General features: G+C 36.3%; 1 protein-coding gene across 1 annotated transcript; it reads right to left on the minus strand.

The window, feature by feature from the left end:
• Positions 1-3,285: 3,285 nt before the first annotated feature.
• LOC133519976 (protein yellow-like) lies at positions 3,286-16,763 on the minus strand. Its single transcript, XM_061854195.1, has 8 exons — positions 16,632-16,763; positions 13,800-14,236; positions 13,098-13,219; positions 11,213-11,439; positions 7,724-7,838; positions 6,390-6,470; positions 5,112-5,222; positions 3,286-4,493 (listed from the first exon to the last, which is right to left on the minus strand). Exons 2-8 carry the CDS (start codon positions 14,227-14,229, stop codon positions 4,353-4,355), a joined length of 1,227 nt encoding a protein of 408 aa, XP_061710179.1. The 5' UTR covers positions 14,230-14,236; positions 16,632-16,763; the 3' UTR covers positions 3,286-4,352.
• Positions 16,764-17,501: the final 738 nt, after the last annotated feature.

The raw sequence follows: 17,501 nt of genomic DNA on the forward strand, positions 1-17,501 counted from the left end.
TTTTAAGTTTGTTTTGCCATGCTCTAATCTCTGAAACCCGTCTGCGTCGGATATTTGTGGTTTTATTTAGGTTGTCTCGTGCTACCTAGTGTTGCTTACATATAGTCTGTCAAGCCATTTCCTTCAGTAGAAAAAACGACAGAATTAAAAAATGTAATAGGCGCCAATGGTTATTGTCCCATAGAAAATTTGAATTTCGCGCATTTTTCTAATGACCAGAGGCAGGAATTCACCAAAGGAATTCACGTGGCATTTTTGAACTGTCAAAGGGACTTCTCGTTTATCGACTTCCGATATTCATATATCGGTTGAATTTGAGAATACAGCATTTTAAAAAGTTAATACTTAGTTGACTGTAATTTAACAAAATAATATGGAAAAATATTATTATCGTTTCTTTTCTAAAAATACTATTGCAACACTTGTTAGCACGAAAACAGACTTTGAACATGCAATTGAAAAAGAAAAACAGTGAACTGAAGTAATTAAATGTAAAATTATTAACTATTCAGTTTTCATTGTTTTTTATCGCGTATCTCTAAATCACATTTTCAACTACTCAAAAGTTTTCTGGAAGAAATCGCTCTTTAGCTTTAAGATCGCCTGTTGTTTATCTCTATGTTTTATTTTGTATCGATATATGTATATCAGCAGCGGTATCATGGTCGCATATTTATCACCTGTCATGCCATGCGTCACTTTCGCACTTACATACTTGTTAGAACGTGACAGGCATGATGACAAATGATAAAGAGCCGACCATATTAACCCTACAGTAGTCGATAAATGAGAAGTCCCTAGGACAATTCCAAAATGCCACGAGAATTCCGGCCTCTGCGACAATATTGCTTGACCGGCTATATCATGTAATTGACAGATGGTTTGTTTGGTTTGTATGCATTTCATCAAAGTATTAACCTTTTTTAAGTATAGGTATGCGTTACCAACTGATATGTTTGAAGTCGGTGCCAAGCCAAATAGTAACAATACATGTCAAATATAATCAGCTGTATGTCTACACACATTGCAACTGTAGTAATAGGTATTATAAACGTGAAATTAATTCGGTCTGTCTCTTTTTTACCTTTTCACGGTTAAAACTCTGAATCGATTTAGGTGAAATTGGGCAGGAGTCCGTCCTTGAATTGTTTTATATTTTAAAATGAATTTCTCTGGATAAGGGACTGGAAATAACTCAGTCACAATTCCACACTTGCGTGCTATGGACAGTTCGAAAATTAGTAAATATAGCTCTTTAAAAATTACGACGGTAAATAAACGCATTGGATTTATACTAATATGTATACCGACAAACATGGTATGGACTGCGCTAAGAAAGTTCGACCGTGTGTTCTTACTGTTCTTAGGTACTTACCTACAGAAAGTATGTTCACTGTTGTCGTGTAAGGCAATCCAACGTATTGTATTTACATATTTATATAGCCGCATACTTATCGAATCGCACCAAAATCATGATATGCTTCAAAGTTTGGCTTGAACTCATTAGTACGAGCCGGGGTTTGAACCCGCGACCTCCGGATTAAAAGTCGCACGGTCTTACCGCTAGGCCACCAGCGCTTCTTTATTTTTAAATTAGCACTATCTTTTATTTTTGTAAAATACCTTTTTACAAAGTTTTAAATTCCTAGCTCAATATAAAACTTGAACCGTAAAAAAAATTTTTTTGCTTCAGCCCTATTGTGTGGGGTGTCGTTGAATAGGTCCACCATGGAACCATGGGTCCAAAAAATAGTGAAACTAAAGCCTATCAAAGACTTTTAAGGAACACTATAGCGAAATAAGTTGTTGCAAAAAGTTTCCCTTCCTAGTAAAAGTGCTACAAAGGTACTCCCTTGCTTGTTGTTATGTACAGGGGGCCTACCGCGAAAACCAAAATTCGCAAATTGCGGGGATCTTTCTCTTTTACTCTCACTAAGACGTAATTAGAGTGACAGAGAAAAATGCCCGCAATTGACGAATTACGATTTTCCCGGTAGCCGCCCAGGATGCCCACTGATAGCCCCCGTTCAAGGCAGCCTATTTTGATCAACGAATAACTACGGAACGGTACAATGAGCGTGGCCCGACATGCTCTTTGCCCGTTTAATAAGAATTCTCGCATTGATGAATTGTTTTGGTTTCTATTTTTTGGCGTTGTATGGAGATTCAAACTCTTGAATATAGTTTAGGTAGTAACTAGTTAAGTGTTTACCATGAATCTTAAACAAGATAGAAACTCGTCGCCTACTATACTAGTACTAATACCAGACAGCATGCATGGCTACCTTTTACCAGTTTGGTCGCTCCATGTACCAATGAATAAGATCAATAACACAGGCAAAGCTCTCAGATTTTCTGTTAACTTCTGGACTTCGTCTTCATAGAAAGTGTAATTTTTAGTCTGTCGTAAATGAAAGGCATCGCATATTTCATCTGTGAAATTCAAATTAACATAACAAGCTTTTTCTAAATTTCAAGTTGCATTGGTAAAGCAGCTAGTACCTTTGACATTACATAGCACACCATCACTGGTTCAACTGTTGTGTTGTCTTTTATTCATTTCTTCTTTAAACGTCAATTTTTCTTTTTCTTTTGCTTTTTATGCATTTTTAGTTTTTCCTTCCGAATCAATTTTAAGAGGTGATGTTTCATTACACTCAGTTTTGTGACCAATTCCGTTATTATTTTCTTCCATTTCGATGTTTGTGTTATTAATTTTAGGTTTTGTTTAACAGTTATCTACTAGTGTGCGTGTTAACGATTCCGACTGGAGGAAAAAAATATTTTTTTTCCTCAATTATACTTGTTTGTATAATATTAATTTGTAGTGTATGATTGCCAGATATGCTCAATATTGACGCAGCTCGGGATATTTTAAATAGGAGACATTGCTTCATATTTGTATATTACTTACTTAATGATGTTTATTTGCTCATGTCCATTGTCAATGTGTGTTGTTGTGTGTTGTGTGTGTATTGTTGTTGTTGTTGTGTATGTTGTTGTTAGTGCCTAAGTCAATTCTCGGGATTAGTTGCCAAGCCGACCCCGGGCTCTCATGAGCCGTGGCAAAATGCCGGGACAACGCGAGGAAAAAGAAGCAGGAGTCAATTGTCTACAATGATAACCGCCTAATTAACATAAAATGTCTGGCTTACTTTTATTCGAACATTTAATAGAATTAGGACCCAATTTTAAACAATAACTAGGTATGTAATAAAATTAATAATAGATTTTACCTAATATGAGAAAGACACTTTGGTTAAAATATAAATAATAAAACTAACATTATCATAACTTGACTTTATTTATACTATGCTACTTAATTAAATTTTATTAATCCTACGATGAGTTTTGTACTGTTATCAAATAATAATTATTATTTCACAGGCTAAGTTTAAAGAAATAAAACATCACGTTCTAAGTTAGCGCCACTTGCACCATCCCACTAAACCGGGGTTAAGCGGTTAAACCTTTAGCCCAGTGTCAAATTTTACCATATGGTTACTACAGGTTTAACCGGTTAACCCCGGGTTAGTGGGATGGTGCAAGTGGCGGTAAATGTGTTACACAATAGTCAAAAAACAAATTAATAAATGTGCAAATTCACATCAGTATAAGTACTCATTCATATAATTAAGTAAACATGTAAAGTAGACGTAAAAAATATGTTCCTATACTTTTTCACTTCGTCTTAATACAATGTTAATATTTGAACCACACAAATTTCCCCCAAAAACTTAGTCTAGTTAGATCGTTTTTGGGGCTCCGTCAGCCTCGTTTACCTGAATACTGATAAATGTGCAGAATACTGTACATTTTACATACAAGTAAGTAATAACAAAAGGACAGAATCATTAATTTAATTCCATTTTAATTTAGATGGTATCGAGATCTAAACTATCTTAATATCTTATAACATTTGCACAAGTAAAATATCTTGTTCTAAAGGAGATGTGGGAAACACTTCAATGTAGGACAAAATATTGGTAAGACAGAAGTAGAACGTATTGGCACGTATTGGTTTATGTTCTCTTTGCTCGAGAGCAGAGTGTAATGGCATTAACCCTTTGCAGGAATGGTTCATATATTCAACAACCACATGTAATAGCTTATGTTAAGTCTTTATGAGCCATTTTTGAACATTGTCGTTTTAGAACATACCAAACAAAGAAACAAAGGTGTTGTACCTTTGTTTCTTTGTTTGGTATGTTCTAAGTCTTTATGAGCCATTTTTGAAAATTGTCGTTTTAGAACATACCAAACAAAGAAACAAAGGAACAACAAAGGTAAAGAACAATCTATTTTGGGCATTATCCAGTTTACAGTACATTTTTACAACTGACAAAATGCGTTTATTGGCAGGCGGTGCCAGCGATGGCCTCAGTGGTGTTGATGCTGAATATCCTGAAATTGACTTCGTTGGGGTCCAGCGACTTGTACAGGAACCGTGGCAGCTTGTCAGTCAGCAACCAGAGGGTGCCTTCATCGTCCACCTGCGATTCAAATACATATATTATCAAGTGGTTATGTATAAAAAGCAGCGAGTGAGTGAGGGCTCGTTTGCCACCGTCGTGGTATAAAAAAGCACTTGTTCTCCTATCGGAATTGGATACTGTCACTTTCAAAGGGACTGGTTATATTTAAGTAGTTAGGGAATTTATAAAGGGGTGTGGTCGCTGATCAACAACGAATTTAGTCTCCGACGAGTAGGCGTACATATTTCACGTTTCAGCATGGCACGCTGTCATTCTCAAACGACTGTTTATATTCATTGGAGAACTCGTAGAGAATAGGATCGCTGAAGAGGAGCGCGTTGGTTTCTGGCATACAGGGCTTGTCCACGATCCACAATCCCACTTTGTCCCTGTCAAAGAGTATTTCCTTCAAGTTTTACAGGATAGGGTCGCTGAAGAGGAGAGGGTTGGTTTCCGGCGTGCAGGGCTTGTTCACGATTCAGCATCCTACTTTGTACCTGTCAAAGATTATTTACCTTCAAGTCATTGAGGAACTCGTAGAGGATAGGGTTGCTGTAGAGGAGAGCGTTAGTCTCTGGCATATAGGGCTTATTTACGATTCAGCATCCTACTTTGTACCTTTCAAAGATTGTTTACCTTCAAGTCGTTGGGGAACTCGTAGAGGATAGGGTCGCTGAAGAGGAGAGGGTTGGTCTCCGGCGTGTAGGGCTTGTTCACATTCCAGCATCCGACGCCGTCTCTGTTCACCTGAAACAACATTATCTCCACTGAAATATTATTATCGTATACATACCCATTTTAGTCCAGACTTTATTTTCCCCAGGACTTTTCTAAGCTATCTAATGTTTTGAAACTGTGATGTTGTATACTTGAGAGGAAAAAGTCTTAGAAATTCTTGTATACAATTGTTGTTATTCCTAATTCTGAATGCTCGAGATTCCACTTGTTGACCTGCCGGTTACGCTCGTGATGCATTTCTGTATTATTGCACTTGTGTTAAACAACAACTTCACTCCCTTGCTAAACAAATATCTAATCACAGTTGCAATAAAATAAAAGTATACTTACAATATCGTAACCTAACATTACGACAAAAAAAAGTATTTACTTACAAGCGTTAATTGCATAATGCCCGTGATTATAGTACCTACTTACCTACCTACATTACTTAGTAACCACGAAAACTGTAATTAAACCACAATAAAATGAAACCGTGGACGATGACCGTAAGTAAAACCTGTATTTGCATAAAACTGCACCGTTTACAACTCCCAATGTCAATGGCTTAGGTCAAATACGGGTAAAACTGCGGCAGTGAATTTATCGTTTAATAACGCATCACGATCGACATCAAAATCGAAGTGATTTGTTAAGATTTAGTTAGTGGAAACCGTTTTCTCCCGAAATAGAATCTCAGGAAAATTACCGTTATTTTGTTACATTCGAAAAGCTATTCTTCCCTCTTAAATAAAAAGATTTGCTATGGCTACCGAAGTTATAAAGTTAGAATGCCATTTCTTTGAGTAGGTGCGCTGTGATCAACAATTGGGTCAAAATTCTTTTCGCTGTCTGTTTTTGTCTCCAAAAAATGTGGCGGATTTTTCATTAATTTAGTATATTAAAGAAAAAATACAAACGTGGCAGAGTGGTCAGAAACAAAACAACGAAAAGATTTTTGACCCAATTACCTCTACTACCCTTTATTGTACCTTTTTTTTACACAGTACACATTTACATACCTAGTGTACCTACTTTCTCGTATTTAAAATGCAGTCAGAGCATAAATACAATTTGCCCGGTATCTATAATTACTCACCGAGCTAAGCCTCCCTTTCAGCTTAGGGCCTTTCCTGTGAAGGTTCCATTTCTTAACCGATTCTCGTGAAATATACATAGGTATATTTAATTACGTACCTGTGTGTAGAAGAGAACACTAGTCTTGGGATCGTAGAAGCTGGCTGAGGACTGAGTGCGTTCTCCGCGGTCACCAAGCAACTGGAACAGAAAGCAGGGCACAAAATAGTTAACCTTTGCCATAATAACAAAATGTAAGTACCCAATAGCTTTACCTATGTTTACCAGATTGTCAATCCGTCTTGTTGCTTAAACAATTTACGCGTGAAGTGGATTTAGATGAAAATTGGCACAGAAATAGTTTGACTCTCGAGAAAGAACATAGGTTAGATTTATTACGAAAATTATCCCTTAAGGGGTTGAAAAAGGGGGTGTTTACTATGGAAGCGAGATATGATTAAGCTAGTCATGTTATAAGCAGTTAAATGACCATTCGTAAGCCAGCCTGTAATAAGCAGCGAGGAGCCTCCCAATAGCGCCCCACTTGCACCATCCCACTAACCCGGGGTTAACCGGTTAAACCTGGAGATACCTTAGTTACCAGTGCAATTTGACGCTGGATTACCGGTTTAATCGGATAAACCTGGAGTTACCATAGTTACCAATACAATTTGACACCCGGTTAACAGTTTAATTAGTTAACCCCGGTTAGTGCGAATAAGTGCGTGTGTGTAAGTACGGTTTTGGTCTACCTAGGTATAACTAAACTATATGCTCATTATACATGGTTAAAGGCCGCGCAGACAAGTTTTTTGCGAAGCAAGACCGGAAGTTTAAATTCACCTTTCAAATAATTAAAGCAGGTTCCTTTCATGAACCAAAGTAAAACTCAACCTTCGTTTTATGTTTTGTATTTAAATAAAATTCATAAGGAAGTGTCATCTTTCTTTTCAAAATATTAAGTTCTACTTTAGGTATTTTTCTCAAGATCGTAAGAATATTTTTCAGAAGCCACGAAGCCCACGAACCTACAAAAATGTATTCGCAAGACAGATAGCCGTTCTTTGCTTTAAAATGAATGTATGAAACAGCCAAAGTTTCGCGTTTTCGGGGTTGGTCCCATAAATAGCATAAGTATGCACCTCGTAAAATTTGGCTAAGGGTGAGAAAAAAACCCTATAATATTTTGAATGAGTACCTACCTAATGATGAAATAGGTGTCGATCTACAATAGTATAATTATTTATTGTGTCTACACTATCTACCTACAACTTATACTAGCTATATAATATAGGTACAAAAACCAACAAAGTAAAAAATGTTTAGAAGTTTTATCATTGAAAAATAGAACGGAATGGCTTTGATTATATTTAGTTCGAGGATCGACGGGGCTTGAATAGGCACAGTACGTGTTGCAATCTGTGTGCTTTACTACTAGCATTTAGTATTCAAACCTTGAAATCGTGGAATGCCTCGTGCTTATCGATGTGTGTGTAGTTACGCAGCAGCTCGGTTGACACGCAGAACTCCTTCGTGCTCGAGAACGCGTGGAAAAACATCGTTCGATACCTGAAGGATAATAAATAATGATACATCACTATATACAATCGGTGATAAAAGTTAACATGATAACAAAACTCTGACTTTATTCAGATGCCCGCTTCAACATTTGGTGAGATGTTGCAGTATCTATTTTAATACAGCTGAGATGGTAATTAATGTTCGTGTTACGCTACATAAAGTCTCGTTGGTAGATACCAGATTTTCTCGAAAGTACGGGTGAGGTTTTATGTATCAAATATGTAATTGGAATAAATTAGCAATTAATCTTTACATCGTTGCGAAATTAGTCATATAACTGACTATCTTATCGCATCAGAAGAGCAATAATCGTTGACCTCCAATTTTGAATGTAACTACCGTTGGTTTAATTTGCGGTCAATGTCGGCCATTGCAACCTGTTTTGAATAAATCTCCTACTTTTCTAAAGATGATAAGATGTACCTTAAATATTTTAAGCAAACAGATGCTAAAGTTTTTTTATACCACGCCGGTGGCAAACAAGCATACGGCCCGCCTGATGAAGTTATAGTCGGGAGGACAACTTATCACGTGATGTTATAATTAGTAATGGTAAAGCCCATTTAAAGTATACAAATACCTCGTAAACCCACAACAATGCCTACAAAATAGCAATAAATTTGACAGAGGTTCTTCACATCTCGATATCATAAAATACTCTTTATAATAACCTTTTCTTTAAAAAAATCTGCTGGATAAAATCGTCGTTTTTCCTCCTATGTGTAAAACGTGTTTCCTGACTTGTCTCTTGAATTAGTTTTTTGTTTGTTGATCGAAGTGTTAAGGAAAACCACCATGTTAACATACCTAACCTTACTGCAGTCATTTAAGTTATCAATACCTTCGCATTTGTTTAATTACAGTACGTAACAATAGGTGGTTTCTTGCAAGCAAGCATTTAGTGTAGTCATTTAATTCACCACGTACCTACCTAAACGTGGTTTCTTTTAAAATACTAATTGGAACTATAAATAATAGTGAATGTGATCGTAACTGAGCAAACATGTGCAACAAAAAGCAAGGTCTCAATCAACACTCTCAACGTGACAGAGGTCTTCGACGACGCTACTGTTTAGTTAGACACAAAGGACACCTATTTCTATGTATTTCGTTGTATAGGATCGGGTCTTTTGATATCATTTTCAATGCGGTTGCAAATTATCGGGAAAAATTAAAAAAAAAACCATTTCATTGTTCACTACGAAATACGTCATAATATGTAATATGCTTCGAAACTCCGATTAGTTAAGTTTAATATGCCTGACGGTTAGAATGGTGATTATGATTAGACACAAACAGCCGCTGGTCTCTAACTAAAATAATGCGTACCGTTTATTGCGCAAAACTTTCGATTTTTAGGATTTCACGAAACATGATAACCCTTATAGATTCCTCATGTCCGTCTGTCTGTCCGATTATTATGTATATTACTGGCCTCAAGTTGAAGAACGCAGGGCATATTAATGTAGTATATACATGTTGTTTGTTTAGTCACCTGCAATAATTTACGGTCACAGTGAGCAACTTTTACTATGTAACCAACCCCGAAATCACTCCCATAGAAAATGTCAAGGTCAGACAGCCAAAATGTACGAAACAGGAAACAGCCAAATTTTTTTTCGCGATTTCGGGTTTGGTCCCATAGTAAAAGTTGCTCAGTATGACCAATATATTCACCCTGTACATTATTGCAGGTGACTAAATAAACATCCTGTATAATATTACACAGCCCTTATGTGCTCGAAATTAACAAGAATGGGAACCTCGGTATCGGACATGACTTCTTAACCGACTTCAATATTCCAAAAGGATTAGATCCTCAATAGGGTTATTGACCGTAAAGTACCAGAACATTTACAGAAAGACGTGTACAGTGGTTTTTTTTAGACACAATTTCTATTTTATAAATCATATCTTAGAATAGAAGTATAAAGAGTAAGTAACTTGACCGTGACATCATTTGTTAGCAAAAAAAGAGACAAAAAAAGTGCATACGTTCAACGGTATATTGACGATTTATAATAGACTCCCGAAATAAGTCAGACCGCATCGTTCCAAAACACCCTACGAGTCTTCATTCGTAATAATTAATTAATGAAATAAAAGTTTAAAATTTAATAAAAACACCATATTTTACGTATTTTATTATACAATCAAAACAATGAACTTATACAAATTTACGCAATTGTTACGCAGTAAATAATTCTACTTAACTACTTTTAACGATCTCTACTATAGTTGACAAATTGTAGTATCCGCAATTCGGACCGTATCTTACAAGGTTTTTGTTACAAAAATTCATTATTTTTTGTATTATTTTTAATTAGTGGTAATTTGTGTTTCTTTGCAGATTTATCAGATACTCCACCGAACGCTGTCTATGACCGTAATATGATAAGATTCATATACTAGCCGTGTATTATCCAACCTCGACATTGGCAGAATCATCAACACCTTGATGGAGCCATAACACGAAAAATTGATTGATTGATTTTTGTATTATTTTATTGAAATTTCTTCTATTGCGGTAATTAAAGTTAATTGTTAGAATACCTTCAGAAAACATGAGTGAAATAGTTTACTGACGACGTAGAAAACTGACTGACGTGACGTGAAAAATTTTGTGTACCTACAACACGAGATCAAAGTTATTTATATCTCGTGCGCTTTTGAGTCTCTTACTACGCTCAAGATTCTAAATTAGATTCACGAGCGTAGCGAGTATTATAGATTCTTTCGCTTACACGGGACTCAAAACAAGCACTCAAAGAAATATCAAACTTTGCTCTCTTGTTGTACAAATAACTATTTTGATTGACCGTTGATACTTACAGATGTCTCCCGTTTTTGTCAATAATCTAGTTCTGAGGTTGGGAGCCACGAGGAATTGAGGGAACTCTTCAAATATTATAAGCATGCAAATAGCGAGTTTTTAAGACGAAACTGGAGGACCCGTACGAAATCACTTTTTAATACAAACGTAGTCCTCATTTTCCTCTCTGGATAGTCTGGATATTAACGTTGTTACCGTTATTGAAAATATTTTGACACAATTCGTCAACATCAACTACAGCTATGCCCTTATGTTTGATTTTTTCAATTTTTTAATTATTTTAAGAGTTAGGTTAGGATTTTTAAAAATTGTATGAAATATGGTTTTAGCTCCTAATTTAAAGAAATAAAAAATCGATAAAACTCAAACGAGGGGCAGAGCTATGGTTAATATACATCAAATTATCCAAAAAAAAATTCCATAATGTCAATATTCAGAGAGGAAAATGAGGACTACATTTGTATGGAGAAGCGGCCGTCCCCTTTCCTCTTAAGAGTGAATCAATGCTCAACAGTCAAATTCAGCTTACCCTTGTTCCCTTGGCTCAGACAACGCCAGCGCGAAAACTCCATCAGTCCACTGGAACTCGATGCCGCCAACCTTGTACTGGCCAGCCAGAGGCTCGAAGTGGAAGTAGTGGTGCGAGATACGCCAGGAGTCATTCTGCTTTAGACTGTAGACCACAACTCCGTACGCGCCCAGGTCCGGGATGTATGCGAAAGCGTTGTCACATGTGTCTTTGTCCACATCGACTACCTGGAAATATTATTTACGTATAACTATAATACATACATCTTGTTTTGTAAATCTTGTTTGAATTTGTTTTGTATGTGCTGCAATAAAAAATATTTAAGTAAGTAAGTAAAATATTCTTTATTACACCAACAATTATACATTTTCATACATGTAAAACTACAAATGAATTTTAAAGGAAAATAGAACCAGGTAACAACAGGCGGTCTTATAGCTAAAAAGCGATCTCTTCCAGACAACCTTGTATACTTACTTACATCTACATTATTTACGTAGGTACATAGCTGCATTTACCTACTGTATGAAATTCCACATTCTCGTTTGGTAAATTCTACATTTTCCTAAATGACATGCGACTTCCACTAAAACGGTACTGGCTGGTTAGGTACAGAGTACAGTCAGCATCAAAAGTAGCGGATGAAACAACGCGCCAAAAGTATCTGATATTCCGGATAACTTTTCCAAAAATAGATGAATTTCTAAAATTCCAGTTCAAAAGTATATCTTTTACAGTCTTAGATGTTCTATATCAAAGACATCACTTTTGTTAAGCTGTTACAGAATGGTAGATACTTATGAAGCGTTATTTGATCCGCTACTTTTGATGCTGACTGGACCTATACGATTTTGGGATAAACATGCCAAAAATAACATTAACAAGTCAGTAGGTATCTAGTACAGTAAAAACTTCTGCTCCCATGAAACTGTTTTAAATAATTTAGTTTTTATTAATACTTGAAAATCGTGTTTTACGTACCTATCGGCCCGATTCGAAGAATGAGATACGATAACGATAAGTTCTGGTTTAGATAAGTTATCATTTAGATATCGTTTATATGTCGTATAATTGACAGAAGCAGCTCGATTCGGGCAACTAATGTCACTTTGACGTTAGAAGTATCGTAGATAGATCTTATTGGGATCACAGCGGAATCGAAATAAACGTCAATTTTGACATGTCGTTTAGTTATCGATCTCTTAAAGATCTTTCCAAGATCTTAATCATTCTTCGAATCGGGCCGTATATATCTGACAGTTGAAAAGATAAACGAACACCGGACTCCGATGATGTCACCAAGATTGCAGCCAATGTTGTTGACAACAGTGTACACACGTACCGTACAGACGGTTATTTTTAAAACGCGCTCGTTAAAACATGGGAATGCTTTCGCGAACAAATAAAACCGGCGCGCTACACGACTTTGCTTCGTTTCCGATTGCATGCCACAGATTTAACACTGTTAAAAAGAGAGTACGAATGTTCAGGTTTTCTTTTCTGACCTTATTGAAATTAAAATATCGTTCGTCGTAGGTATTTTTGACGGCTTTTAATTTTGGCATTTTTGTTTACAAAGTGCATTTCCAGGCCCAATATCCAGATTGCAGAGTTTTCGTGCATGATGCTGTGGATTTTGAAACGATTTCAGAGTAATTGTAAGAGAATGTGCTTGAGATGTCTACTCTTGAAACTGGCAGCGTCCATAGGATACGCTTTCCTTCAAGTAAGCCCTTTGATTCATTGTCAGATAAGGAAATCTTAGTTATATAAATTAGAATGAGATCAGACAACCGCTTCTAAATTACACGCAGATTTCTTAGGTAGCTACTATGGTAACGACCATCTGTCCAAAAATGGTTTTAAAATACTAGTAAGTACTTACGACATTGGCAAAGAACGAGTCCTCCTTCATATCGGAGACTTTGAAGAAATACCGATGAAGAAGCTGATCGGTGTTCAGATCGAACACCACTAGAGACGGCCCCGCAATTTGGTTACCAGCACCTACAAACAGTTTGATTATTTAACATGCCTAAAATGCAAAAGAGTAAAAATAAAGAAAATATTTCAGTAGAAATATTCGACCTAAATGCGCAGTGTCATCGGAGTACGATAACCCGGTGTCGCGGTCGATATACAGCGTGCGATCTGAATAATCCTCCCAGGCGGTAAGGCAGTATAACGAGTAATGAAACTCATTATGGAACGCGTTATGAAAATCTCCCTCACCCCGCATGCGGGCCCTATCGACCGCTGACGGCTGACAGGTATCCGATTGCTACCCCGCATGCTGGCCCTCACCCAATGAAACTGAGCCTTAACTACTTAAATACTAAAATCATCCTATTCAGTACCTAGATAAATAGTTTCATTGACAACTTGACATAAGAAACTTTGAAATCCATGTCTGTATGTCCTGTTAGATCAATTAAACAGAAGAAAACACTTTGAAAAAAAAATAACGATGTCATTATTATGGTTAAATGCAATCTTTTTATAGTAATCGTTTCTAGATCAGTGATTCACATAAATGGCCATGAAATAGGTTTATCATAATCTTGTGAAGTAATTTCATTTAACTTACCAAAAATATCAGCTAATCCCGAATCCATAACCCATAGCCTGTCACAGGGGTCGACATACACCCGGAACACGGAGATAATAGAGCTATTAGAAGGGAGCTCCTTCGCGTCGTCCGGAACCAAATTGTCTTTCATTGAAGGATACGGCTTCAAAATTTGCTCCTGAGCCCCATCTACATCCACATAGTTTAGCGAGGAAGCCACGCCGTTCTTCCATCTTGGGACGGTGATGAACAGCTTGTTTTTCCATCTCGCCAAGCCAAGAATTAAGTTATGTTCTTGTACAAATTGACCGGCTTTCATGGCATTTTCCTTATCAGCGGGCGTGTCCCAGGCGTAGTCTACTTGCTTCCAAGCGAAACGAAGTTGTGGTGATGCTGCTTTACATATAGCCAGCACCGCAGCGGCTATTATAAAATAAATTGCCCGCATATTTCCTCTGTAACAAAGCAGAAACAATCGAGTTAAATTGTGCTCGCAATTATAATACTTGTGGTTTACCTATGTAAAGTAGAGCCCAAGCACGAGTGGGTACCGGAACCGGTTCTGCTACAAGAGCAATGGCTTATTGCCATCCACGCTAACTAACCACTATTATCTAAGCTGTCAAATAACAACCTTGTGTTTTGTTTATAGCGCAGTACCCATGAATAGTCATCCAACTTCGCGATGTTGTAACTTGGTAATGACGGCATTGTGTAGCACCACGCCAGCTCCATAATAAAGATGGCTGGCTCACGTTTTTGCGGATGGCTTGTGATCTTATTATTGGGAAACGACAAGTTGGGTGGTTTTACAACAACTAGTCTTCCTTATCGTAGCAGATCAGTCTAGTTATGTATTCGGATAGCCTGGGAACTGTGACGCGTTGCACAACCCCCTCGACGCTGACGGCTCGAGAACTTCTGGGGCACGCGTGATATGGTGATTGATTGATACTACCTCATTATTCACTTTATATTACTAAACGACCGAGTCTAAACTTTATTATACAAATAACTTATTTATTGACAGAAAATTATTCAATGCATCTGAGTCAGCTTTTTACATAAATAAATCAACATTAAGTTATCGATAAGTACTTGATCCTTGCATAGGTATTAAACATTGCATTGCAACCGGCTGATCCTTATTTTATACTATGTAAGTAGTTTAAGTTTTTCTAGAGTGTGTACATTCAATAGGGGCGAATATTTAAACGTTGGTTAGCATACCACCTTAGAATTATATTGAGATAAATTTAGCTTAGAAATACAATGAAAATATTAACTATACAAAATAATTCAGCCCGAAATGTAAAGCAACACGCGAGTTACGAGCTTTTTAAAGTAATTGTCAACGCTTGTTGGCAGTTACTATAAAAACCCCGTATCTTGTAATATCATGTGATTTGGCTCTTAAACCATAATGTTTGCAGCACATTGCAGCTCGGTAAATTTTCGAAAATTAATTACTGGGTCATAATTAAGTGTAACTTAAAAAAAAAACTTGATTAACTACTTAAAATGCGGGCGTATAGTAATTCTATTTATTATAAAAAATAACTACATTTATCAGCAAAATGGTTATCACGAGTTGTGCATAGGCAAATTAAACTCGTTAATTAATAGGCATTCTTAAATGACTCATTTGTTTTGTAAACATTCAAAGTATTTTACCTACCTAACCCATATCCTAATTGCTGTATTTTCCTAGAATGTACGTACTTATTAGGCACTTTAATTCCAAAACCGTTTACTTACGTAGTGTTTTTCCATTAAACAGTGACAACGGTGTTTCGTACACGCAAAATGAATGTTTATTAAATGACCTTCCACGGAAGAAGCGAGTAACGGCTAGGTATTTCCCGACACTATCAAATTTGTGTGATTAAATCTTGCCCAAAATATTGTCAATTAAAACGCATCGGTTTGTAGAGTTAACAGAGTATATCTTGTGTCATTCGATAAGCATACGTGAAATGATTAGTTTATTGTAATGTGACTAGTAATTGACCCTAATCACTCGTTTAAAAGTGTCGATAGAGCCTAAATTGAAACTCACTGGTTCAGTAACTACCAATTCAGTCTCGTAATAAAGAGACCTAGCTCGTATTTTATCATCAGGAAATTTATTTATACAATGTGAACAAATTCCATATTTAATCTTATTAAATAGATGAGGCAAAATACATAATTTAAAAAAATGCAAAAAATGTAGACCCGTATTTTATGCTTGGTAATTCAAACGAAAACAAAGTATGATTTTTTTTAATAATAGCAAATTAGTTAGAAGACAGTATGTAACAAATAGGTAACAATCGTTTCATTCCAAAATCATGACCGCACCATCCATGCAATGCAATGATTCCGTTGCTCTGGGGTTAAAAAAAACATAATACCTATACTGAAACGGCTGAAACGCAATCTTGACGCATTTAGATACGGCCATAAAACTGCACCATAGAATTACACACAACTGTTAAAATAGCTAAATAAAGTGGAAAATAAACGATATCTATTTAATGCAGATTCAAAATTTTACCAGTATTTACTACAGTTATAAATTATAAGTACTTATTTGAATAGCTCTCTTTCTGACCTGGGGGCCTTGCCAAGATGACAAACGTTGATAGAAAAAGCCAATCTTAATGTATGGTAATGTAACCCATTAAATAATGTATGGAAATAGTCGCGTCACTTTTATAGCATCTGACATCCCTTACCCATACATTTTTACTTTTCGTTTAGCGTTTGTCGATGTATAATTGTCATCTTAGCTAGGCCAAAAGGTAATATTATAGCCCAATTTTGAGGGATATTATAACGGATGGTTGTTTTTGTTATTAAACTTACGTGTTATTGCAGTTAGTTGATCAAGAGTTGGGCGGGGTCAGGCGTCAGGCCGACCGGTTCAGCGGGGCCGCAAAGACAGACTAAACAGTTCGAGGTCTCGCCAACCTTTATATATTCGCTACAACTTCACCATTCAATACGCGTTCTATGGTTCCAGGGGGCCTACCGCGAAACCCGAAATTCGCAAATTGCGGGGATCTCTCTCTTTTACGCTCACTAAAACGTAATTAGAGTGACAGAGAAAAATGTCCGCAATCGACGAACTTCAATTTTCGCGGTTATAGCCCAGTTAGTGGTTAAGTTGGACTGCGACCATTAAGAGTCACACGGACCTAGCCGCCGCCATACTTACAATCGAAGTTTCGCTCCCATTTTCATGTTTTACATACAAAATTTCTACTCGCTATTTTCTTTTCGATTGATCGCCGGGTGACAATACCACACAATACTATTGGGCCATACGCCACTTATATTGGTTTGCAGGAGAGCGAAAAGAAGAAATAAAATATATTTTTCGAAAAATTTTATGTTTAGGAAATGAAATAAAAGCATTTTTATTATTGCCATATCCGTTTTAATGGGTAACGTACAGTTTATGACATGAAACAAAATTTTAGATATGTCACAACTTTTGTGATAATTTTGTTAACAGAGTGTAAATTATCGTAGTAAAATGGCACATTTATGAAAAAAAAATTTTCGCATCGTTAGTAACATTTATAGCATTATTTTTGTTATTTTAGAATTGAAAAAACGATTTTACACAAAAATGTATATGGCACAAAAAACGTATTCTCAGCCGACGAGATATATAGCAACGAAATCTAGTACCAGACATAGATATATTTGTGTGTTACGTAAAAATTCATG

The sequence above is a fragment of the Cydia pomonella genome, chromosome 7 (genome assembly GCF_033807575.1).
Source record: "Cydia pomonella isolate Wapato2018A chromosome 7, ilCydPomo1, whole genome shotgun sequence".
Classification (NCBI taxonomy): Eukaryota; Metazoa; Arthropoda; class Insecta; order Lepidoptera; family Tortricidae; genus Cydia; species Cydia pomonella.

Coding starts and splice junctions, on each gene's coding strand:
- LOC133519976 (XM_061854195.1), bottom strand. CDS start 14,229: ATGCGGGCAATTTATTTTATAATAGCCGCTGCGGTGCTGGCTATATGT. Junction 13,220..13,799: donor GGGATTAGCTGATATTTTTG/GTAAGTTAAATG, acceptor AACTGTTTGTAG/GTGCTGGTAACCAAATTGCG. Junction 5,223..6,389: donor GTGTTCTCTTCTACACACAG/GTACGTAATTAA, acceptor ATGTTGTTTCAG/GTGAACAGAGACGGCGTCGG.